At 37.9% G+C, this 26,466-nt stretch overlaps 1 protein-coding gene across 5 annotated transcripts in view; it reads left to right on the forward strand.

The window, feature by feature from the left end:
• myh14 (myosin, heavy chain 14, non-muscle) overlaps positions 1-22,165 on the forward strand; it is a 98,785-nt gene extending 76,620 nt beyond the window's left edge. For 2 of the 5 annotated variants that reach the window (XM_067449092.1, XM_067449093.1), the window contains 27 exons: positions 982-1,053; positions 1,413-1,618; positions 2,675-2,796; positions 3,083-3,152; positions 3,359-3,519; positions 3,597-3,705; positions 4,956-5,087; positions 5,198-5,404; positions 5,488-5,625; positions 6,020-6,143; positions 7,177-7,348; positions 7,446-7,658; positions 8,441-8,585; positions 8,708-8,914; positions 9,216-9,320; positions 9,620-9,772; positions 9,865-10,113; positions 10,908-11,120; positions 11,266-11,478; positions 11,588-11,749; positions 11,927-12,055; positions 12,145-12,233; positions 13,716-13,839; positions 13,919-14,127; positions 15,752-15,860; positions 16,445-16,617; positions 20,598-22,165. In XM_067449092.1, coding sequence (XP_067305193.1) covers positions 982-1,053; positions 1,413-1,618; positions 2,675-2,796; positions 3,083-3,152; positions 3,359-3,519; positions 3,597-3,705; positions 4,956-5,087; positions 5,198-5,404; positions 5,488-5,625; positions 6,020-6,143; positions 7,177-7,348; positions 7,446-7,658; positions 8,441-8,585; positions 8,708-8,914; positions 9,216-9,320; positions 9,620-9,772; positions 9,865-10,113; positions 10,908-11,120; positions 11,266-11,478; positions 11,588-11,749; positions 11,927-12,055; positions 12,145-12,233; positions 13,716-13,839; positions 13,919-14,127; positions 15,752-15,860; positions 16,445-16,617; positions 20,598-20,787 — 4,196 coding nt within the window. In that variant the 3' untranslated portion in view covers positions 20,788-22,165. Of the gene's footprint in view, positions 1-981; positions 1,054-1,412; positions 1,619-2,674; positions 2,797-3,082; positions 3,153-3,358; positions 3,520-3,596; positions 3,706-4,955; positions 5,088-5,197; positions 5,405-5,487; positions 5,626-6,019; positions 6,144-7,176; positions 7,349-7,445; positions 7,659-8,440; positions 8,586-8,707; positions 8,915-9,215; positions 9,321-9,619; positions 9,773-9,864; positions 10,114-10,907; positions 11,121-11,265; positions 11,479-11,587; positions 11,750-11,926; positions 12,056-12,144; positions 12,234-13,715; positions 13,840-13,918; positions 14,132-15,751; positions 15,861-16,444; positions 16,618-20,597 lie in introns of those variants that run through there. The other 3 variants (XM_067449094.1, XM_067449095.1, XM_067449097.1) reach the window with 2 other exon arrangements.
• Positions 22,166-26,466: the final 4,301 nt, after the last annotated feature.

Genomic DNA, 26,466 nt, shown 5'->3' on the forward strand with positions numbered 1-26,466 from the left:
TTTTCAGTTCGTTTAACTGCTATTCTGGTCGCGACACCTGACATATTGGTCGCACCACCTGACATTTCAAACTCAATTCAAATCTAACAGGCATTAGTTTGGACACCTATAAAAATGTTTGACCATGTGCTCAAGGTTATACATAATTTTCTTTAATCAAATACACATTTTAATAATAACAACACATTTTCAAAGTTTTCCAGGGGTCATACCGCCTGACATGATAAGTTGAATCAACCTCATCATTACTCAAAAATGTCAAATTATCTAATATTTATGGGAGGGTGACTAACCTTGTTACTGCATCAAATGGGTCCTCTGGGGTCTTTTGTGTAATGTCATATGCTGTCACATGGTTTTCTTAAAGGAACATTGCATAAAATTGCGTTTTTATGTCGGTCGCCCTCCCTGACATTTGGAGAAGTCAATTTTTCGGACAAAAGTTTTTTAAGTGTTAAAATAGTTTTGAAATAGGACTGATACACCATTTTCGCTCATTTATAATGACTTTAACATAAAATCATGCCAAACTATTTAATTAAAAATTTTAATGACAAAATTAACCTTTTTATTGCAGTTTTGTTCTCTGGTTGCAGGTTCGGACGGTCGCACCGCCTGACATTTTTGGTCTTTCAAACACCAAAACTCAAAAACATCAATTGAATATCAATAAAATGAAAAAGGTTTCTTATAAAGGAGATATTGTAGATCAGTTTGATATATGGCATGTATTTATTAAAATTATGTTTAGAAAAATAAATCATTTGGACACAAAAAATACATGTCATGTCATTGACCCATGTACTAACGCTTCTCTTCTCTTCTCTTCTCTTCTCTTCTCTTCTCTTCTCTTCTCTTCTCTTCTCTTCTCTTCTCTTCTCTTCTCTTCTCTTCTCTTCTCTTCTCTTCTCTTCTCTTCTCTTCTCTTCTCTTCTCTTCTCTTCTCTTCTCTTCTCTTCTCTTCTCTTCTCTTCTCTTCAGATATTCAAACTCTTCCTCGTGTGTACTTTTTTGACTCTTATGCCACACTGCAAACCAATGGCTCTGACAGCAGTAGGTCTTTCTGCCCTTCCTCTTTTAACCTCTCCATCAGTTCATCTAATCATGATTTGCACTTCACTCTGTCTCTCATTCTCACTCTTTCATTGCATCAGATTGTGATATGATATGTGGGTAGTTGTTTTTGTTTTTTACTGTAGTTTAGTAGAATGTGTTGTCCTTTTATGTCTGCTTCTAGTTTATATGAGTAGATGGTTGTGATCTGCTTACTTGTAGTTTATCCTCCGTAATGTAGAAATCCACACGTCATTTCTTTATGCTTGGAAAGTTTTAAATGTCTCAGAAGAACAACACATTCATGTTTAAAAAGTGGTTGTTTTATGGTAATAACTTCCCTGTTTTGTGCTTGTCAGTGGAGAGGATTGTGGGTCTGGACCAGGTGTCGTCCGGCGAGAACAGTGGACCGGTGACTTTTGGGGCCGCTGGGTTCAAGACGAAGAAGGGCATGTTTCGCACGGTGGGGCAACTCTACAAAGAGTCCCTTACTAAACTGATGGCCACCCTCCGCAACACCAACCCCAACTTCCTGCGCTGCATCATCCCCAATCATGAGAAAAGGGTAAGAATACATCTCTTCACATCTCTTTCTCTTTTTAACATATCTGTTAAAACCCCTATTATGCTATTTTAAAGTGTCCTAATTTACTTTTAGAGGTCTCCTACAACAGGTTTACATGCATCTAAGCTTAAAAAACACTTTAATTTTCTCATAATATACTTTGCAGCATCAGCTTTTTTCTAACAGTGTCTGAAACAACTCTCTAAACAAGCCTACTCTGCTGTGATTGGCCAGATGGCCCAGTCTGTTTTGATTGGTCTACAGCTTACAGTGCGTGACTAAAACAAAACACTCATTTCTGTATCTGAAATCAACCATTCAGTGCTTATATACATAGTGATACAAATGGTAAAGATGCAGACGGTTTTACCGTATCAGTTCAAGCCGAGTCCTCATCCTTTTAAAGTGCGTGCAAAGTTGATTTGCTTTAGCAGCAAAGAAAACAGCATATTTTCGGCATGTCGACAACATCAACCAGGTACAACTACAGTGTTTTAGGGTGGGGCAAAGAAGACGTTGATCATGGGCAGCCAATGAAGACCATAGATTGGCATTATGCAAATTAGTTACAAAACCAATGTAGGTTTGTAACAAAGTTAGACTTATTATTAAGGAGAATAGAGAAAAGGTTTCAGGCAGGTCCAATTTAGTTGTTTTGGGAGACAATAACATTTATCGTGCACTTTAGGCTTTGGGACTTTGCTGATCACATTCATAAACACTGATGATAAGGTTTTTTTGTGAGGTTGCACAAAATGATTGTTAAAATGTATTGTTATCAGTGGGTATTGGATATTTAATTATGCATGCTCATTTAGATGAACACTCATTTAAAGTTAATTTGTAATACACTGATAATTCAATAAGTGTTTAATACTACAGTAATCTTCAGCAAATCTTAAACTTAAAAGCCTTTTTTTACTGTAAATTATAGTGTTTTAAATGTTTGTGTTTTTTAATTTTATTTAGACAAAATATTATAGAATTGTAATATCATTCATGAAAAAAACAATAATATTGGGACATCCATAACTTTTGTTCTTTAAATAATAACAGGCAGGGAAGCTGAGTCCGCATTTGGTTCTGGATCAGCTGAGGTGTAATGGGGTGCTGGAGGGGATCAGGATCTGCAGACAGGGCTTCCCGAACCGCATCCCATTCCAGGAATTCAGACAGAGGTGTGTGTATCCTACTTAACCATAATTTGTGGGGACGAATTTGTATTTGTGAGCTTAATCTGATAAAAAAAAAAAAAAAACACCTTTTGGTAAAAACAGTGAAAGTTTTTTGATTTGTGTTTGTGTGTGTGTGTGTGTGTGCATGGGGGTGGGTGGTGGGGGTGGGGTGGGGGTTATTGCTTACAGTAATACTTTTTACAGTAATTCTTTTAGGTATAGCTTACACAAAGGAGAGTTCTTGTCTTATTTATCTTTCTGTCTCTCTTTCTGTTGGTGTATCTCTCAGGTATGAGATATTGACTCCAAATGCTATTCCTCGAACCTTTATGGATGGCAAACAGGCGTGTGAGCTCATGGTAAGGGATGTCACTCAAAGTTCATAATATTGACCTGATAAAGGATATTATACAGTAGAGTTTCAGATCAATAAATGTGAACAGCACAGATGCTTTAGGATCAATAACTGTGAGTGGGGAAGATCAATGGTGTTTTAGTGTTTTTATTCAGATCTCTGATTAGTATTCTACAGGTTGTTGATTATGTTTTGTTACTGTATCTATAGATCAGTGCTTTGGAGCTGGACAAGAATCTTTTCCGGGTAGGACAGAGTAAGGTGTTCTTCCGGGCCGGAGTGCTGGCTCATCTAGAGGAAGAACGAGACTTGAAGATCACTGACACCATCATCCGCTTCCAGAGCGCAGCCCGTGGATACCTCGCCAGGAGGTAAATGTATTTGTTTCATAGGTTGGTGGTGTGTAATATGTGTGTATGTAGGTTTTAACTGACTTGTGTTCTTTCAGAGCATTCCATAAGAAGCAGCAGCAGCTCAGCGCTCTGCGTGTCATGCAGAGGAACTGTGCAGCATACCTGAAGCTCAGAAACTGGCAGTGGTGGAGACTCTTCACCAAGGTAACACAAAGCATTACACAACATGTTATATAAAGTAAAAATTAAGTAGGCCTAATAATGAATTTTAAAGAGGTTATAGAATTCAGAAACCCCTGTAATTAGCATAACCGGTGGCCTCTAAGTGAACTGCAGCCAGTAACTTCAAACTGTCATGAATCAGTTGATTGATTCATGATTTGGATCGCGTGTCAAACTGCCAAACTGCTGAAATCACGTGACATTGGCGATCCGAATCATGAATCAATACACTGATTCATAACTGTTCCGAAGATGAACGGAGGTCTTACGGGTGTGGAACAACATGTCATTAATGATATAAATTTAATTTTTGGGTGAACTAACCTTTTAATGCTTGTGCTCACACCCATGCATAAATAATGTACAACACTGACAGAGATTCAATGCCACAATATATTATATTTAATGCCCCTATATATATTCATGCTGAAGACATAGGAAATAACTTTGTATAGCCTTAGTATACCTTAAAGTATAGCCTTATACTTTACTATCATCCAGACACCATTCATGCTGCTGAGAGCGATGTTTTGGTGAATATGTAAATGTGGTAAATATATATATATATATATATCCTACCATAAGTGGTAGGATGTAGAACGTTTCTCTCTTGTTATTACATACCTCAGAATTGCACGTTCAAAAGTTTGGCGATAAGATTTGACTTTTTTTTTGGAAGAAGTCTATCATGCTCACCAAGGCTGCATTTATTTGCTCAAAACATAATCACATGATCCTTCAAAAATAATTGTTCTAATATGCTGATATTATCTATTTTGAAAAAAAATGTGCTGCTTAATATTTTTTGGGAAACCGTGATACATTTTTTATTCAGGATTCTTTGGTAAACAGCATCTATTAGATTTTTTTTTTGTAACAATTTAGTCTTTACTGCCACTAGTGATCAGTTTAATGCATCTTCTATTAATTAAATTATGCAATAAAAAAACATACTGACCCCAAACTTTTGAATGGTAGTATATTTTACCATTAACTTAATATGCTTCATATGGTAACACATACATTTATCCATTTTATCAAGTTGCAATTTATCAAGATATTTTGTATGAAGCCAAAAATGTTAAATAAAAAAAATTTAGTTTAAATATTATTTTTGAATATTACCTATTACCTATTATTTTATTAATTACATTTGCTATTATTTGTATTAAAATGATTAAAACGTTATTAGTAAAATAATGCTAAATAATGACCTTTGACCTCTCCTCTAGGTAAAGCCCTTACTGCAGGTGACCCGTCAAGATGAAGAGATTCAAGCTCGGGAAGCACAGCTTCAGAAAGCCAAAGACAAGCTGAGTAAACTAGAGCTTGACTTTACTGAACTGGACAAAAAAAACCAACAGGTGACTTTTATTTCTTTGTTTCACACATTTTTGTTGTGCATGTTGGTAAACCAAAAGAAGAACATTAATTTATTTGATTTTGCACATTCATCTGGATGTCTTCTTGACAGCTGATGGAGGAAAAGTCAGTACTGACTGACCAGCTGCAGGCAGAGGCAGAGTTATTTGCAGAGGCGGAGGAAATTAGAGCACGGCTGGCCAATCGCAAACAGGAGCTTGAAGATGTGTTGGGAGAGCTCGAGAGCCGATTGGAGGAAGAAGAGGAGAGGGCCGTTCAGCTGACCAATGAGAAGAAGAGAATACAGCAACATGTGCAGGTGAGGAGGATTAATTTTGTTTGTCAGTATCTGATGTCCACTTTTGAATATCTGCTCTCAAGATTATTGTTTCTTTCTCTCAGGATCTGGAAGAACAGCTAGAGGAGGAAGAGGGGACACGTCAGCGCCTCCAGCTGGAGAAAGTCACCCTGGAAAGCAAAGTGAAGAGTCTGGAAGCCGAGACCTTGACTTTGGGAGAGCAGAGGGACAGATTAAACAAGGTAGTTAAAGTCGCCATGAAACCATTTTTCCTATTGTGGGGGGCGGGACTTGATTTTGCCCATTTGAAATGTATTGGATCTCTGGATGGTTTTGGTTTGCTATTGCTATGATGTTATGTGAGGTTGTCCTGCCCTCACGCCAGTAAACACATTATCAGAGAAGAGATGTCGCTGCAAGAGGGAGGGGTTATTTGGATTAAAGATTACAAGGCACATTAATTAAAAAAAATAATGATGTGCACAGATTATAATAAATACTGCAGTATTCCATAAAAAAAGTAAGAATTGTCAGTTTTGATTTCATAATGACTTTAAATAGAAGAGGAAGAAATGCAGCTATAATGTTACTGTTAATACAGTGGTTCGTTAACCTTTCTTTCATTCTCTTTCTCAGGAGAAGAAACAGATGGAAGAGAGACTGAATGAAGTGACAGATCAATTAACAGAGGAAGAGGAGAAGGTGAAGAGTCTTAACAAGTTGAAAAACAAACAGGAAGCTGTTATCGCTGATTTAGAAGGTAAAAGTCCTTGCGTTAATTATACATTGAAAATTGTCATTGTTGATGATTTATTGGATATGTTGAATTTGGGCTTTGTGTCTGAGATTTTCAAGAATGCATTCATTATATTGTGCAGAACAAAAAAAATTAAACTGACCCTAAATGGTTAAGTAAAAAAAGAACATCACAATGATGTTCTTTTTTTACGTTACCATTTAGGGTCAGTTTTATTTTGATTTTGATGTTTTTTAAAGAAATTAATACTTTTTATTTAGCAATGATGCGTTAAATTAATCAAAAGTGACAGCTTTTACATTATTACAAATAATAACATTTTAAAAAATGCACACACAAAAACATCAACAAAGGATCTTGGAAAAATTTATCACGGTTTCCACATAAATATTAAGCAGCACAACTGTTTTCAACATTGATAATAATATGAAACATTTCTTAAACAACAAATCAGAATAGTAGAAGGATTTATGAAGGATCATGTGACACTGAAGACTTAAAGCTGCAGTCTGTAACTTTTTACGTCTTGTGGAAGAACATTGCCGCCGGAGCTACTTTTCTTTTTTTTATGTCTATGGCGAGTCACGCAGGGACTGTGCTCATCCGCAGCAGTTCCTTCCAAACCGGTCTGAAATAGTCCCAATATAAACACTTATTATAAGTGTAGCATAATGATTCAGGGTAAGACAAAAACATGGTTTGGAAAATGCATTCATGTTGTACATTCTCATCATATAATTTTTGTAAATCTTGAACACAAAAAAAGTTACGGACAGCAGCTTTAAGTAATGATGCTGAAAATTCAGTTTCCCATCAAGGAATAAATTACATTTTAAAATATGTTAAAACTGAAAACAGTTATTTTAAATTGTAATAATGCAACAATGCAGCCTTGGTGAGCATGAGAAACATAGGAGACAAAAGTTTTACTGACCCCAAATTTTTGAACGGACCTAATTTTAAAGGATCTCTTTTCCGTGCAATGATAGTTCAAAAGTAAACCAAGTCCAGATAACCGTCTCTTTCTCTCCTTTAGAGCGCCTGAAGAGGGAAGAGCAGGGCCGTCTGGAACAGGAGAAGTGGAAGAGACGGATGGAAGGAGAAGCAGTGGAGGCTCAAGAGCAGCTGTCTGACCTGAGCTTACTCGTTACTGAGTTGAGAGGCAGCCTGAGCCAGAGAGAGAAAGAGATAACCACACTACAGACACGGTACAATCACAAACACAAATGTACCTTGTAGTGAATCTGGAGCAGCCGCTAATACTTCTTCAGTAATGACATCTTTTGCACTCTTTCTCTCTCTTAGGCTGGAAGAAGAGGGGGCACGTCGTACAGAAGCTCAGAGAGCCCTGAGAGAGGCCATGTCTCAGGTCTCGGAGCTCAAAGAGGAGGTGGATAATGAACGAGGGATGAGGGAGAGAGCTGAAAAACAGAGGAGAGATCTGGGGGAGGAGTTAGAGGCTTTGAGAACTGAACTAGAAGATACTCTGGACACTACAGCTGCTCAGCAAGAGCTCAGGTGTGTGTGTGTGTGTGTGTGTGTGTGTGTGTGTGTGTGTGTGTGTGTGTGTGTGTGTGTGTGTGTGTGTGTGTGTGTGTGTGTGTGTGTGTGTGTGTGTGTACAGGTTTATATTACATTGTGAGAACAAAATGTACATCCCCACAATGTAATATAAACCTGAGATCACCTGCATTGTGATTGTGGGGACCAGCCAGCGGTGTATGTAAATGGCTTCATAAACAAACTAAATTATGCTTTTTTGAAAATGTAAAAATCCAGCATGTTTCCTGTGATGGGTAGGTTTAGGGGCAGGGGGATAGAATGTAGTGTAGGGGGATAGAAATCCATTACGCCTATGGAAAGTCCCCACAATTCACCAAAACACAACATGTCTTTACATACCCACTGAAGAAAGATTTAAAAGTTTCAATATTAAACCGTCATTAAAGATTAAAGATTTATGGTAAACTACAATACATTTTAATGTAATATCTATTAAAACTTGTGTGTCACAAATGTTTAAATATATTTGTAATTACACATTTGTAATAAAGTTGTAATTTACAAAATGTATATATTAACAAAATATATTAACTTTTAAATGAAATAGTAAATTAAACACTTAAGATGTACTTTAGTATGTTACTATATAATCTGCAAGTGCAATTTAAAAACTATATATATACTTTTAAGATTTGAAGTACACTAAAAGTGCACATTCAAAACAGTTAAGCATACTTCTTTTAAAGAAGCGTTTACTAGAGTTAACCACTGGCATTTGTGTGTGCGTGTTTTTCCAGGTCTCGTCGTGAAGCTGAATTAGGAGAGCTTCAGAGATGTTTAGAGGAGGAGACCCGTCGTCATGAAGCCCAGCTGTCAGAGCTCCGCATCAAACACACCGCTGCTATAGATTCCCTACAGGAGCAGCTAGACAATGCCAAGAGAGTGAGTCTTAGCATTTACATCAAATGCAGCATGTTTACAAGTTTGTTTGCTTGTTTGTTTCACTGGGAAACAAGGCTTGTAGTGGTACTTGTCCAAGCTTTGATATGTGTGTATGTCCACAGTCCCGTCAGTCTCTGGAGAAGGCGAAGGCTGTTCTGGAGGAGGAGCGCCTGAACCTGAGTGCTGAACTGAAGACATTTCAGGGAGGGAAGATGGAGAGCGAGAGGGGCAGAAAAAGAGCGGAGGGACAGTTGCAGGAAGTCAACGCACGCCTCTTACAGGCCGAGAGAGAAAAAGAGGACCGAGAGGAACGACTCGGTAAACTCCAGGTAAAATGGCAAAAAAGAGAGAGGAAATGGGCTTAATTGTAAACATTTTTATTTTTCAACTAAGGCCACCTCTTTCTCAGTGTGAACCCAAGTTCGTTTGACATCAGAGTTTATGTAAAAAAGGTTTTCTGAAGGGGCACCACCTTTTTACAACAGTAGCATGACAATTTTAGGTTGGGATGACCCAACTAGCAAATATTTGTTGCTGGTCCACTTTTAATTTTGAAATTAAACTCTGAATCAAACCTATGGATCAAACCAATCATGAAAAGATTCTAACTTTGAAATCTCTCCTTCTCAGTCAGAGCTTGAGTCTCTATCTAGTTCCCTCTCCTCATCTGACTCCAAATCTCACCGTCTAAGTAAGGAGGTCAGCAGTCTTGAGAGCCAACTACATGATGTGCAGGTAACTTTTGTGTGTGCGCAAGTGTGTGGGTTTTAATTAGCTCTCTTCCGCTGCATACGTATAGGCTCATGGGACTTAACCAAACTGCTTTTGAAGAAACACATTTGAAATATTGTACCATGGTTGGATGGATGAATAGGAAATTAGATCCTCCAGAGGTTCTCCGCTCACTCTGATTGTTATTCTATTTCAAAGCAGATCTTAGAGACTATAATCTCTCTATTAGACTAAATATGAGGGGCTCTTAATCATGCTTAATGTTTATTTGTGTGTGTGTGTGTTTGTGTGTGTGTTTTTAGGAGCTACTGCAGGAAGAGACACGGCAGAAGTTGGCACTGGGCTCACGTGTGCGTGCTCTAGAGGAAGAGAAAGCTGGACTGATGGAGAGACTAGAAGAGGAGGAGGAGAAGACCAGAGAGCTTACACGCCAGATTCAAAACCATACGCAACAGGTTTACACGCATTTGCACATCCAGGAAAACACTTTTATTGTTCAAACCATCTTTATGCCATTTTATCATATTCTTTTTATGTGGCCATACAGCTGTCTGATCTGAAGAGGCAGACAGAGGAAGTGAATTCAGCAGTTGAGGCTGGGGAGGAGGCCAAGAGGAAGATGCAGAGAGAGCTGGAGAACGCTACACAGAGAGAGAGAGCCAAAGAAGAAGAGAAAGAACGCATAGAGAGACAGAAAGAGCGGCTGAGAGAAGAGATAGATGACATTACCATCGCTCTGCAGAGAGAGAGACAAAACTGTACTGCTCTGGAGAAGAGACAGAAAAAATTTGATCAGGTACTGTAGGGGATGGATGGATGGATGGATGGATGGATGGATGGATGGATGGATGGATGGATGGATGGATGGAGGGATGGATGGTATAAGAATTGACTAGTGGATCAGTGTAGGGATTGATAAACGGATGCATTAACTGGGGGGATGAACTAAGATATGATGGACTGGTGGGTGGATGGATGGATGGATTGAATAGGGGATCAAAGAAGAGATAGATAGATGGATGGATGGATGGATTGACTGATGGATAAAGGGTGGGAGGGAGGGAGGGAGGGAGGGAGGGAAGAAGAAATGGTTGAATTGACTGCTGGATCAATGGATGGATGGATGGATGGATGGATGGATGGATGGATGGATGGATGGATGGATGGATGGATGGATGGATGGATGGATGGATGGATTATGTATGAATTGACTAGGGGATCAGTGTAGGGATTGATAGAGGGGTGAATTCACTGGGGGATGGACTAAGATATGATGGACTGGTGGGTGGATGGATGATTGAATAGGGGATCAAAGGATAGATGGATGGATGGATTGACTGAGGGAGGGAGGGAAGAAATGGTTTCATCGACTGCTGGATCAATGGAGGGATGAATTGACTGCTGGATGGATGGATGAATGGATGGATAAAGGGATGGACAGACGTGCGAATGGAAGGATGGACTAGTGGTTGGCTGGATGGATGAATGAATTGATGGAGTGATGCATGCATGGACTGACTGGTGGAATGATGAAGGGATGGATGGACAGTTTGACTGAATATTCATCACCCTTTGAACTTTAACCTTCAGTGTTTGGCAGAGGAGAAGGCAGTGAGTGCTCGGCTGCTGGAGGAACGGGACCGCGCCGAAGCAGAGAGTCGAGAGAAAGAAACCCGCTTCCTGTCTCTCTCTAGAGCATTGCAGGAAGCAACAGAGCAGAGAGATGAGCTGGAAAGAACCAATAAGCAGCTCCGTGTGGAGATGGAGCAGCTCGTCAATGCCCAAGATGACGTGGGCAAAAATGTACTGCTTTCTTTTTACCATTGTGCTTATACAGAGTTTATTACCATGTAATAGCATAGTAATAACAAAAACATTCTGTTCTTTGACTTTTTTGAATTTCAAACTATTGTCTTTCTTTTTTTGCCTGTCTGTCTCGTCTCCTCAGGTTCATGAGCTGGAGCGTTCTCGGAGGGCTTTGGAAACAGAGGCGCAGTCTCTGAAAGAACAGACCCAGGAGCTGGAGGATGAGCTGACAGAGGCGGAGAACGCTCGCCTCAGGCTGGAGGTCACCCTTCAGGCCCTTAGAGCTCAGTTTGAGAGAGAGATCAGCAATAAGGAGGAGAAAGGAGAAGAAAAGAGGAGAGCACTTAACAAACAGGTAACTGCCCTCAGCAGAACAAAGAAGCGAAGATTTAAATTGATCTTGACCTCCTTTTTTTCTCCTGCTATATATTTGTTTTCTCACGTTTCTTTTTCTATTACTACAGGTGCGAGAGCTTGAAACAATGCTTGAAGAAGAGAAGACTCAGAGAGCTCAGGCTTTAACGGTCAAGAAACAACTGGAGACTGAGCTGCAGGAGGCGGAGGCTCAGGTGGAAACAGCCAATCGGGGAAGAGAGGAAGCACTTAGACAGATGAAACGTCTCCAGGTTTGTCAGTTCAGAGAAATAAACCATAACACATTTTTAAAAAGGTGTTGCTGAGAGTTATGATATAACTAGTTGCTTATCAGGAGATCAGTTGCTTATTGTAGATCAGGGCTCAATTATTTCATCCCTGATTGATCCCTGATGTGGATATTTAGTGTGTTCCTGTGTGTTTTTCAGACTCAGATGAAGGAGCTCATTCGTGAGCTTGACGAGACCAAGTTAGCTCGAGACGAGATCGTGGCCCAGTCAAAGGACAGTGAGAAACGGCTGCAGACTTTGGAGACAGAACTATTACAGCTGACAGAGGTGCGTTGCCCCGCCTGCATATGTAAGCCAGAATTAATCCCCTTCATTTTTTTTGTAACTCATTCGCTGTTATTTTGATGCTCTCTCAGGAGCTGGCCGTTTCTGAGAGGCAGCGGAGACAGGCCCAGCAGGAGAGAGACGAAATGGCGGATGAAATTGTCAACGCTGCAACTGGAAAGTCAGTATCTGTTTGTGCTTGTGTTGAGGTCCATTGATCTAGAGATATCCTTGTGTTTCGGGATGATGAGATGAATTACTTTCATTAATTACTCACCATCAAGTCCAAACGTTAAGACCTTTGTTCATCTACAGAACACAAATGATGATCTTTTTAATTAAATTTAATGAAATACTTTCTGTATTCTCCATAGACAGCTATACAACTACACAACTGACATACAGAGATTGTAAAGCTGATTCATATGAATTGAGCGGTTTAGTCCAAAATTGTACATCTGTTGTGTGTAAACGGAAGATTAAGCATGTCCGCTTGATATGTAAGAACCAATGAGGCTCATTCTCGTGTTACGAATCACGTTTGAGCTTCAGGAAGAACCAATGAGGTTCATTTCCGTATTTTACACAGCAACTTTGAGCTTCAGGAAGAACCAATGAGGTTCATTCTCATGTTTTATACAGCACATTTGAGCTTCAGGAAGAACCAATGAGGTTCATTCTCATGTGTTATGCAGCCTGTTTGAGTAAGAGCCAATGAGGTTCAATCGTGTGTGTTACACATCAAATTTGGACTAAAACACTCAATTCATATGGATTCATTTTAATGTCTATATACGGGATATAAAGCTCTCAGATTTAATCAAAAAGATCTTCATTTGTGTTCTGAAGATTAATGAAAGTCTTACAGTTTGGAACCTTTTTTCTTCATTTTTGGCTGAACTATCCCTTAATTTTCTTAAGAGATGTTCCTTGTCTTGTGTAATAATTTGTTCTACATCTAAAACTTTGAAAGCTTTTGGGTCTGTATGAAAAATAAAATATTTTATTTGGCAAAAAGGCAGTAAATGCATTACCGTAATGCTGAAAATTCATCTTTGCTATCACAGCAAATAAATTACATTTTTAAAGTAGATTAAATGGAAAACATTTTTTTTTAAATCGTAATACTATATTGTATAAAATAAATACAGCCTCGTTGAGCAGAAGAGACTCAAAAACATTGCAAAATATTACAAACCCCAAACTTTTGAAAGTTAGTATATATAATGCCCACCTTTATAAAAAAATATTGTATTTAAAATATATTTTTTTGAAGTATTTTGAATATTAACATTATTGGCAAATATTATTCCTTTACACACTGATGAATAATGTGCAAAACCAGGCCTGTTTATTAAAAAAAAACGGTAACACTTTACAATAAGGTGTATTAGTTAACATTAGTTAATGCATTCATGGTTTGTTCAATTTAGTTCACAATGCATTAACCTATGTTAACAAGATTTTAATAATGCATTAGTAAATGTTGAAATTAACATTAACAAAGATAAATAAATGCTTTATAAGTGCAGTTCATCATTAATTCATGTTAACTAATGTAGTTAACTAATGTTAACTAATGAACCTAATTGTAAAGTGTTACCAAAAAAACTAATAAGACTGAATACACTTAATGTTGTCTTTTACTTTGCTTGCCCTGCAGATCTGCACTGTTTGATGAGAAGCGGCGTCTTGAGGCAAGAATCACTCAGCTGGAGGAAGAGTTAGAGGAGGAGCAAAGCAATGCTGAACTACTAGCCGACAGACACAGGAAAAGCACCTTACAGGTACACAAAGAAGCACACATATACTAGCACACAAACACATACAGACAGAGCACTCTACAGCTCTCTTTGTATTTTTTAGGTTGAGACTCTTACAGTCCAGTTATCTGGAGAAAGGACTCTTGCACAGAAGAGCGAGAGTGCACGAGAGGCTCTCGAGAGGCAGACTAAAGAGCTGAAGACTCGTCTCAGTGAGATGGAGGGAACTGTGAAGGGGAAACATCGCCTCAGCGTCGCCGCCTTGGAGGCCAAGATAGAATCGATGGAGGAGCAAGTGGAGCAGGAGAGACAGTAAGAACATCTGTGATATAACTAGTGGTGTAAAGTAACGAATTACAAATACTCTCGTTACTGTAATTGAGTAGTTTTTCTCAGGAATTGTACTTTTTAAGTACTTTTACTTTTACTTGAGTACAAGTGCTGTATTGGTACTTTTTCTGTGCTATTTTTCCTAAACCCGCCGTCGCTAGATTGTGTTTAATTTTTTTCTGTCAACGGGATTGGTAAGACGAATAATCAGTCTTGTGTGTCCATGCGTCCCGCATGTGACTCCTGTCAAATCAACCATTGCGATCGGCCTAGACTAGTGAGAGCATGCGTGCTTTATGAAAGGGAGTTGTTGCTGCTTACTGTATGATGACTGAAATCGTGAAATTGCCTTAAACAATTACTAAAAATTGACCGTTTTTACATTTTCTAATACACACACAAATGGTACCAATTCTGTTAGCATACTCCACAAGCCCGTGGTTCCATCTGCTGGAAACTCTTCATTTAGCTCAAATGTTTGCCAGGCTTTAAAGTGCATTGGGCATTAACTGATCGGCACTGCTAGATTTTTGTCCCTTACATCGATTTCGTTTAACCTGTAAACGCATTAAACCTGCTTTCTGTCAGCTTATTGAAGTGCATATTTTAATGTGTTCTCAAATGGCGTTTTAAAATTGTAGTCCGTGTATGTAGCAAATAACTTTAAACATCATCATAAAACAGATTTATATTTAAATCAGGTTTATTTTTCAATTGACAGCAAAAATAATCTGAAAACTGTGAGTTACTCGATTCTGATTTCTTAAGTGTATTCTTTTTACAGAGAAAAGGTCCATTAAAATTAAAGCAGTATAATGAATGCGTCTTCAAAAGAAAGCTTTTTTTACGTATAAATTGTCAATGTACAATGCTTTGCAAGCTTTTTTAATTAACCGCAAGAACCTCTACAGAATGGTTGTCATAAATGTTACCAGATTATTGTTTGCCTTCTCAAATATAACATGGCTTTATTTTTAGTAAATACACACAAAAAAAACAAAAAAAAAATCACCAAAGAAATATTGAAATAATGTTGGTGATCTCATGTTTTTTTGTTCTTACTGAGAATCATCCATAAAAGAGTAAAGCTACATTTTTACTTTGCAGGGTATAAGGTAGAATAACATTTATAGCAAAATACTCACTACTCTTGAGGACTTCTTCTTGAGTATGCTTTTTCAGGACTCTTTCCACTACTGGATATTACTGAATATTAACACTGTGACTTATAATACCCTGCCACAAAAAAACACAAGCAGAGAAGTTTAGCAGAATGTCAGAACTGCTTTTTTCTAGGGACTCCTAAGCTCTAAAAAGAACAAAAAGAATAAAAATTGGTCTGTACAATATGTGTGTGATATTCACGTGTTCGGAAGCCATTTGTGTGACAAACAAAACGTAATTATTTACTTAAAATAAAGCTTGATTTAATGGTTACCATTACATTTCATTGTATGGATAAGAGCATATGTTGTTTTGCATGAAGTCAGGGAGAATTTGAAAATTTTTGTATGAATTATTCTTGTAAGGTTCCACATTCACTGCAAAGAGCAAACCATCAATGTGACTGTTTTGTGTGATCTCTGTTCCCTTTCTCCCTTCCTAGAGAGCGAGCCATAGCCAATAAGCTGGTGAGGAAAACAGAGAAGAAACTGAAGGAAGTTTTGATACAGGTGGAGGATGAAAGGAGACATGCAGATCAGTATAGAGAGCAGGTAATTCTCAAAAAGCTCCAAAACCCTTCTTTTCCTGGCAACGAGTCTCAGCCTGATGAACTGTGAAAGATTAAATGTTGCCTAAATGTTAATTGGCTGACTTAAAGTGATGGTTCACCCAAAAATGAAAACTCTTTCATCATTTAGACACCCTCATGTCGTTCTAAACCTGCATGACTATCTTTCGAAAATATTTGAAGATTTTGGGAAGACTGTTGGCAACCTAAAATGTTGGGTCCTATTGACTTTTGTTTTATTTATTTTTTGATACAATTGTATCAGTAGAAGTCAATGGGAACTAACTTTGGTTACCAACATTCTTCAAATCTTCTTTTGTGTTTTACAGAAGTCATACAGATTTGGAATGACATGAGGGTGAGAACATGATGACAATTTTGTTATTTTTGGCTATAGCAATCCCTAATTCAGTGGTTCTCAGGAAATCTCTCTCTCTCTCTCTCTCTCTCTCTCTCTCTCTCTCTCTCTCTCTCTCTCTCTCTCTCTCTCTCTCTCTCTCTCTCTCTCTCTCTCTCTCCCGCCCCATTCTACAATTATAAAAAAAAAATCTTTTTTTCTCTCTGTAGTTGGATAAGTCTATGGGGCGTCTCCGTCAGCTAAAGAGGCAGTTAGAAGAAGTGGAGGAGGAGAACTCTCGCTCTAACGCTCAGCGCAGGAAACTACAGCGAGAGATGGAGGAAATGAGTGACGGCATGCAGAGCATGAACCGCGAGCTCAACACTCTCCGCTCCCAACTCAGGTAAAGATTATGATGCTGTGAAGTTTGGACTGTTGTGTTCAAACGAAAAAGCAACAAGCAAATTTTTTTCCTAGTAGTATCCTAATAGTTGCTCATTAGCGTACATATTACTAGGATATTGGCTGTTTAATTTTACTTACAAAACACATATTAATGCCATATTCTACATGACCGAATACCTTAACTTAACAACTACCTTACTAACTATTAATACGCAGTTAGTTAATAGTAAAAACATTTTTTTAATTTAACCAAAAAATGCCTCAGATTGGATAGAAATAACTTCTTAAAGGGATAGTTCACAAAATAATGTAAATTCTGTTATCAGTTACTCACCCTTATGTCATTCCAAATCCATAAGACTCTCTTTCATTTTCAGAACACAAATGAAGATATTTTTATGAGATGTTTGTCCCTACGTTGAAAGTATTTTCACTCAAAACTCTGATGCTTCAAAACATTCATAAAGAGATTTTAAAACAAATCCATATGAATTGAGCCAACCGTATATGATGAACAAACATACTTAATGTAGGCTTTTATTCACATATAAACATTCATCAACAAACATACATAAAGCACTCAAATTTTGGCAAACTTGCTTGTGGGTTTGAAACGACATGAGGGTGAGTAATTGAAGGCAGATTTTTTTTTTTTTTTTTTGGGTGAACTATCCCTTTAAGGTGGCAACGTGCATATATCCACTTTTTTACAGTCTATATCCAATATCTTCTTATTGGCTGTTTAGTGTTCTTTCTGAACAGAAAAATTGCTTGTTGCTGGAAACTTGTCACATTGCCTCTGGTTAGGACAATGAAAGTTTCATTTATTTTAGTTGTTCATACATAAATATATTTGCATGTCATTAATCCATTTTTTGTTGTACTGTATGTGCATGTTTCATTCTCTTATTGACTTTGTGTCTTATTGTGTCCATCCATATTTGTGCGTTTGTCTCCTACACCAACTCAGCATCACAGAACGGCAGAAGTCGGAACAGTAGGTTTTCATGTATAAAGTGTCAGACTGTGTGTTTTGTGTACCTCTCTGAGCATTTCCTATCTCCTCTTGATTCTGGTGGTGTGTGACCTGTTGAAATTAGAGACAGCCCTTTGTAACTGATTTATTCTCAAGCATATCAAGGTGTAGTATACATTGGATTGTGGGTTTCTTCCTGTTAATAGATGGTGATGAATCACAGGTTCTCTGTTTCTCTTATCACGGATGCTCTTTCAGTTTCCTCATCTTTCTTTCTTCCAGTTCATAAACAGTGACCCCAAAAAGTATTTGAACACTTGCATCACTATTAAAAATGTATGAATGTCTTTGTATTGAGCAAGTTTGACAAGAAAGTTATTACACTGTAAAAAAAAAAATCTGATAACTTCTAATCTAAATTAACTCTTTCCCCATTTTTTAAACAAGTTGCAAGCCACTGCCGACATTTTTGATAATTTTAACAAAAGTTTCATGGCTCAGAATACTTTTTTGTATAAATATCGGAACATACATGTAATAAAGTTCGTAGATATGGGAAGGAAGGAGGTGGGAACCGGCGAACATTTAATCACTTTAATAAATAAAATAAACAAACTCAAAGTAAACCACAGGCAGCCCCTCACGGACAACTTCCCGCACACACATAATAAGACATAAACAAAACTCAATGTAAAATCCAGGCCTGGTCTAGCCTGACAAGCCAGACCCACATCAAGATGTTTGGTCTGGAAACTCACCATAGACAGGGCTCAATCCGAGAGGCGGGATAAACGGTTGTCTTTCAAACTCCCTCTGCACGCGATAGGATAGCGCTACACCAACCAGAGCAACGAAGGTGAAGCAGAGCTCGGTGACAGATTAAACATTCGCCGTATCCGGACTGCAAAACTCTGAACACATCTTCCCTTCTTAAGAATGACTTCAGTGCCGCTCTTTGTTCTTTTCTCAGAGAAAAGCTTAACTCCAAGTCTTCCAGAGTCGCGGTCAAAGCTGATTCGAAAGATCGCCGCCGCCGTTCGCCAGTTTCTGTGTTTACTAGAAGCACGCAAACGCAACTCGGCCGTCGTCATTATGGCCCCGCCCGCCGACTCTATACATGATGTGATTGGGCCGTCCAGATTTTGAGGAACACAGCTCAGAATTGTATTGAGAGTTCCTAGACGACACTTGCGGGCAAATTAAATTTGCTGCCGCTAGGGTGCGTCTAGATTTCTAGGCTAGGCCTGGTCCTCTCTCGTCTTGCACTATCGTCGCTCCTCCTTTTAATGCTCCCGTCACTCCTCCGCGAGATGAGACCGGTATGGCGCAGCTGGCGCTCATTAGCACTAGTCACCGGCCCGCTCTCACAATCCCTCGCCTCGCTGCTCGCCACTATACATTATATCAAAAGAAAGAAAAGGCCCTCTGCTTTTAAACAAAACTTTTGTCAACACTTGAATGTGGGTAATATTAAAGGGATACTTCACCGATTTTTCATATTAAACTATGTTATTCCCTTAACTAAAACGAGTTCATACATCCCTCTCTCGTCTTAGTGCGTGCACTTAATCTCTCTGACGCGCGGTGACGATCTGATAGCATTTTGCTTAGCCCACTAAGCCCAGGTCATTCACTATGGTACCAAACAATCAAGTTAAGATCAAGTTAGAAGCGACCAAACACCTCCACGCTTTCCTTATTTAAATACAGTTACACGAATAGTTGAACGACCTAGTATGGTGACATAAAGTAAAACGTGGAGCTTTTCTAAGCAGATTAAAAAGGAGAACTATAATGTATGGCGGAATAGCCCTTCTGAGAGTACTTCGACTCAGCGCAGTAAAAAGTCCCGATTGAAACATCCTCCCTCACATCTCCCCCTCCCCCTTATTGACAGAAATGAGAGAGGGATGGTGAGATGTGCGGGAGGATGTTTCAGCCGAGACTTTTTACTGCACCGAGTCGAAGTACTCTCAGAAATGCTATTCCGCCATACATTATAGTTCTCCTTTTTAATCCACTTAGAAAAGTGCCACGTTTTATTTTATGTCACCATACTTAATCATTCAACTATTCGTGTAACTGGAAAAGGTGACGTTTGCTAGAAGGATCGCATGAACGATCTGTAAGCAAAGTATCTACGGTTGTATTTTGTAATACAAAATAATATTAACCTTTGTCATTAGACACACTATTTAGTTTTGTATGGTACTTGGAGTTTCCTATTGTTACTGTAGCATCTTGCGTTATCTAGACAATACTGTCTCTCTAAGAAACTTGCAATTTAATCAGAAATTGTTTAAACAGCTTGTCAATTTGTGGATGAATTACATACTGCTTGCAGGAATATAGTTGCTGAGCAAAGCTTGCTTGAAATGGGCCGAACTAACGAACGATTTGTTGTGGTATCCGATAATAATATACCTCAACCATGTGTCATGAGAGCCGTTTTTGCTATCTTCGAGTGTCTTCTTTACCATCACTAGATTCGGCTTATTGGACAGATGCAAATGTTGGGGGCGTGCATATAAATGATCCCCAACGCATACGTCACGGTTGGGTTTATGTTGAGAAGCACTTTTTTCAGTTGAGTTTTTGATTTACGAGATTTACATAAGAAGTAGGAGGCATTGGTGTTTGAGACTCCCAGTATGTGATGTCCATACTGAACTCTTATTAATTCACTATGGCAAGGTTAATTCAATTTTCCATTCTAGGGCACCTTTAATTTTGAAGAAAAATTTGTTTTGTTTTTAAAGACTACAACATAAGCAATGCTTTTATCGCTTGTTTCTGCTCCTTTTTTGTCTGTGTTTTGGTCCGAAGATTCTGTACTGTCTCATAAATGATGGAAAATTCTCTCAATGGTGGGGAAAGAGTTATACTTTTATACTGCAAAATAACTTGAAAAAGTTATCATTTAAATATGCTTTGGGGACACTTTCTTTCTCATTTTGTGTATGAATGTCATTATATTTTCTGTTTCTGTGTCTCTTTCTCAGGCGAGCTCCGCTCCCTATCTCCATGCGTGGCGGCCGCAGGGCTCTGGTGGATGACCTTTCTCAGGAGAACTCTGATTCTGAGGATCCAGGTGCTTCACCCACCCCGTCCAGCGGCCCGCCGGGTACCCCCACACCCTCAGACAACGCCTTGGGCCCCCCACCTCCTTACAGCCTCACAGACGCTGAATAAGAAGGGGGAGTGTGAAAGATGAACAGTTTTACTGGTTTAACTCGCATAGCTTTTGCAATCGTACATATAACAGAACATCCATGCAGTCACACATAACTTGAAACTAGTTAATGTGATTTATTGATTTTATCAGATGAATTAGCATGCAAGATGGAGAAAGTTGGATGCAGTACTCTTATAGTACTATTTAAACCAACCAAGCAGTGAATAAGGACTGCACTTTTAAAGTCAGGGAGAAAAGAAAACTACATTTCCCAACATTTCTAGGGAAATACAAGTATTGTATATCGGTGCAGTATATCAGGCTTGTTGTGGCAAAATTATGATGGCCACCTCGAGCTCTTTCTCAATCAAATAAAAGCCATGTGTTTAGTAGAAATTTGCATGTTAATGGCAATCAAATGCCATCGGGTATTGCACAGATGATCCATGATCAGGCTAAAATGCATCATCTGTAGTTGCGCGCGCCATCAAACTCTCAAAGCCCTGAGAAACTTTCTCTCGCTCACTTCTAATGTTTTAAGAAATTGAGAACTGAACAGGTACAAAGATATCTCTTTGGTATTTTAGAATATCTGTGTTTTAAATTTTACAAGTGATAACTCTACTTCAGATAAATAGTCAACTTTGCTTTATGTTAAAAATGATTCGGCAAACGTGATTATTATGGAAGCCCATTTCCACCCCAGAGTAAAAGAAAATAAGGGATTTGCTCATTTAAATGTCACAATTCTCATAATTGTGACTTTTATTCTCAACATTGTGACTACATTTTGCAGTTTGTTTTGCGACTATAAATCACCATATATCTTAAAATGTGACTTTATATATCGTAATTACGACTTTCTTTCTCAATATTGTGACTTTAAATCTTGCAATTGTGAGGTTTTAGCTAATTATGACATTTTATCTCACAGTGTGACTTTTCCAATTTTGTGACTTTACATCTCACAGTTGCAAGTTTGTTTCTCACATCTGTGACTTTACAGCGCACACCTTACATGTCAAAATGTGACTTTATATCATGTAATTGTGACTTTATATCTCAGTGTGACTTGACATCTTGCAGTTTTCTTTCTCAATATCGTGACTTTATATCTCGCAAATGTGAGTTTGTTTCTACTAATTGTGACTTTATATCTCACAATGTGATTTTATATCGCGCAATATCTCGTAATTGCGACTTTGTATCTCGCAGTGTGAATATTTCTTATTTTAACTCTTTCTCCATCAGTATTTTTGAAAAAAAGTTGCCTGCCACCGCTAGCCTTTTTGATAATTTTGACAAAATTTGTATGCCCCCCCACCGTATATTTTGTTGAATGACTATCTGAACATGCAATATAACAAATTCATGATCAGCCTCTGCTATATATATATATATATATATATATATATATATATATATATATATATATATATATATATATATATATATATATATATATATATATATAATCAGCACTTGAATGTGGGTAAGCAACATTTTGAACATGTATTATATGATGTATAATAGCGCCCCCTCCCGTATAACAGTGAAAACGTGAAAAGCCTGAAAATTCTGTCAATGGCAGGGAAAGAGTTAAACTTTATCTCACAGTTACTTTTCAAATTTTTTTACTCTGAGGTAACAAGGGGCTTCCATAGATGACAATTTATGTGCACGAAGCTATGATTGTATTAAACAAACAGAAAAATGAGAAAGATAAAATGCTGTTGTATTAAATGAATACGCTAAAATTGAGCCATCCATGATAGCTTTTACATCTTGACCATAAGAAAAGAATAGGGATACAGAAAATAAAAAAAATACTTCTAGTAGAAAGCAAAGTAAAAAAAAAAGCAGCCAAAGCATTTCACCTTCATGTAGATTTAGCAGTAACAGTTATTATTAGATATTTGAAATATACCTGCTCTGATCTCATTCAAACTTTAGTAATCAGTTCAACTCCCTATTAAGTTCAGGGTGTCTGTGCCGCAGATCTTACCCCGTTAGATACTGTGCGTAGATAGTTAGGTCGCTCTAAAGGGATGCTTTTGTCGGTAGTGACATAGATAGGTAGGTAGGATTTCTTAATTTATGTCTTAACACATCGGTTCCAGTTTCAGACTACTGACTCGTTGTAATTTTTATCAAGAGAATTCCAGTATGCAGTCTATTTATTTTGTTTTGTATTTTTTTGTCAGCACATAGACATGACATGGTTGTTGTATAGTTTGCAATTTAAGTGAAAACAAGGCAAAATTAAAGATCTTTTGAGGGTAAGGCTGGGTTTACACTCAGTCGCACTAGACAGAATAAAAAAATACATTTTGACCATATAAGCTGCAGTGGGCCTCAAATAACACAATCACAAATAACACTAGCATTTGAGACCATTTTGACAATGGGCAAGAGTGAGAAGTCTGTTATCAGGATATCTGAGAGTTCTGGTATAAACCTGAAAGACATGAACATATGACATTCTTGCCTGTTTTTCCCAGGGGTCAAAGGCTGCTAGTTGCTCCTTAATTATCATTATAGCTTTCTTTTTTTCTTTTTCTTTTTTATCAAAAGAACATATTGTGTTTTGTTTGACTGTTTGTTCATTTTTGAATGTGATAAATATTTATGGATCAAAGTGTTTATGTTGAACACAACCTGGGGCATATGGATGACAAAAGGGACATTGTATGCATGTCAACAGTGCCTGTAGTATCTGCAGAACGTACAAAATGGATTCCATTGAAAATCAGTGAAATAATAAGAACGAGGTCTGGAATTGGATAAATAAATTGCAATATTAGGTCTCGCTGAACAATAATCTGACTCAGACATCATTCTCATAGGTGCTTTTTTCACACAGGCAGTGATGTGATACATTTTAAAATACAACTGTTTATTGGCTGTTTTCATTGGCATGTCAAATGAAAGTTTTCCTAACCTTCACTGTACGTAATGTCTCTATTTTCATTCTTAGATATTGTACGGCGATGAGCAAATTGATACACTGGCTTACATGATAGTTTTTCAAGTGGTTCAGTTTTGCAGTATTAAACTGTGAATAATAATTGTTTTTCACCAATAAGTATTAGAACATGCTTAAGATCTGTTCAGCCTGTGAAAGGTTCTTTGATTCCCTGATTCACTGATGGGCTTATTACATTGTTATTACCAGTTATTACTATACTTGCCTCAGTATCTGTCCTATAAATCGGAAAGCAGGGTTTTCATGTCAGACCGTCAGATTACACTGTACGTAAAATATCTGTAATAGGTTATGCAGATCACAGTTTGATACTTCATTTGTTTTATTTGCCCCAATAATGTTTAAATTTTGAATTGCCACTCTCTAGAATCGAGTTGGAATTGTATGCCGTTGTAAAATGTTTACTGAAAGGGTGGAAACCATGCTGTTAAAGACAAAATAGAATCGCACACTCAAGCCAAAAGACTCAAGCCTTGTACTACAGATTGTTTTTATTCTACTTATTTGTCCATGTTAAAACACATTTCCTAAATTATATCTGCCTATAATTTCTCTGACTGTTTGCCTTTCAAGCAACTCGACATTGCTGCTAAAATGTGTTTTGTCACTGTCAAATGTACAAAGTCATTTGGATCGATTTGTACATTTATCAGATAGATTTGCAGAGCTGCAAATGCAAAAATTCAATTAGGGGAGCATTTGAATTAAAAGACAGTCATAATTTTCAAAGTCCTATATTGTAGTTTAATAAATGAGTCGTTGTTTTACTCAACTTGTGCTTTATAATGCAGCTTTGAACCAGTGTGAGATGAGTGGACAACAATATGTATGCAAAGAAATCAGAACTCCAGGAAAGATCCGTGTGTCTGTGTGTGTGTGTGTGTGTGTGTGTGTGTGTGTGTGTGTGTGTGTGTGTGTGTGTCGTGTGTGCGTGTGTGCGTGCGTGCGTGCGTGCGTGCGTGCGTGCGTGCGTGCGTGCGTGCGTGCGTGCGTGCGTGCGTGCGTGCGTGTGTGCATCTGAGGTGTTTCTGAAGAGGACTGTGTGCTTTTTTGCATCTGTGGAACTTAAATTGTTAACCATGTCAATTATTTGATCTTTAGCTTTATTTTGCTATAATGATAAAATGAGACTGGGGGTGAATTTTAATATACAGTACCATTGGTTTTGATATCAGTGTGGTTTATTTTCACACTAACACTATCAACGATTCACCATCAGCATTGTAAATCTAGAGGACTATACTTAAAGGGATAGTTCACCCAAAAATGAAAATTTGATGTTTATCTGCTTACCCCCTGTGCATCCAAGATGTAGGTGTCTTTGTTTCTTCAGTAGAAGACAAATGATGATTTTTTAAACTTCAACCATTGCAGACTGCCAGTCAAAATGCATGTGAATAGGTAACAACTTTAAGAATAATAATTAAATAATTAAAGCTGCGAGCAGCGATGACGGGCCCAAGCCGGTGGCACCACCACCCCGGTGGCTTCAGGCAAATTGTGCAAGACAGGCAATATGCATTTAAACAGGAGAGTATTTTAAAATCGCTCAAATATGCCACATTTACCGCAGCAGCTGGTGCCGCTATGACCACAAGCCACACCCATGATGGAATTTAAATATAGATGAATTCTAATGTAATATGATATAATAGGTAATTTTCAAATATGTGCAAAGTTATCTTTTGCAGCTCAAAATTTTGTAAGTCCAGAAGGCCAGTATTTAATTCATGGTCTTTTTATTTTATTAACACAATTGTTAAACGAATTATATAAAACTATATTGTTAGTGCCCTACAAATGAAGTTGGATTCACCACATTAACTGCAGCAGTTGGTGCTGCTATGATTACGAACCACAACAGTCACATCTATGAGATCAATTCAATTTAATGAATCAGTTTCATGTCAGATGATGTCACATCAATTTTAAATGAGCGCAGAATACCGTCCGAATGGTGATATTGTATTATCCTAACACTTCTCTTCATGTGTTTTTGACCTACCTTAGCTATTTACAATCTTATGCAATTAAGCATGCTTTCATTTCAATATTTGTAGCATCCAATAAAAAATGTTAATTACAAAATTACCAATTGGAGCCAAATCACAGAAACTGCAGCAATAATTTTAATATTAGTGTCAGGTAAGAGTAAGATGCGCGTCTAAATTTTATGGAAGTTTATTATAAACTTTATTATAAAATTTACTTAGACTGACTGGGTAAACCCAGCCTGATCTGCCAGCGATTTGACTTCGCCCTGCAACACAGTCTGAAAACCTGTACATTCATTTCTACTGCTTCTGTTACACTTTTGCGGGAACAAATCACAGACTAACTTATTCACCTGGCACGCTATTGGCGAGTTTAGTAGTCTGTTTAGTTGACTATCCAATTGCATACAGAGTCATTCAAATAATGCTCATTGATCAAATCTTAAATTGAGCTTGGTCTGGTGATACCCAGACAACTTATAAACTAGAAAATCATGTGAAATTTACTTTTTAAATCAATTTGATTTTTATCAGTAAATAATTAATTTTAAGACATGTGTCTTTTCAAAAACAGAATGACCTTCTGTAAAGCCCATGTATAGAAAACACGCGCACGCGCACGCGCACGCGCACACACACACACACACACACACACACACACACACACACACACACACACACACACACACACACACACACACACACACACACACACA

This window comes from Pseudorasbora parva, chromosome 7, assembly GCF_024679245.1.
Source record: "Pseudorasbora parva isolate DD20220531a chromosome 7, ASM2467924v1, whole genome shotgun sequence".
NCBI lineage: Eukaryota > Metazoa > Chordata > Actinopteri > Cypriniformes > Gobionidae > Pseudorasbora > Pseudorasbora parva.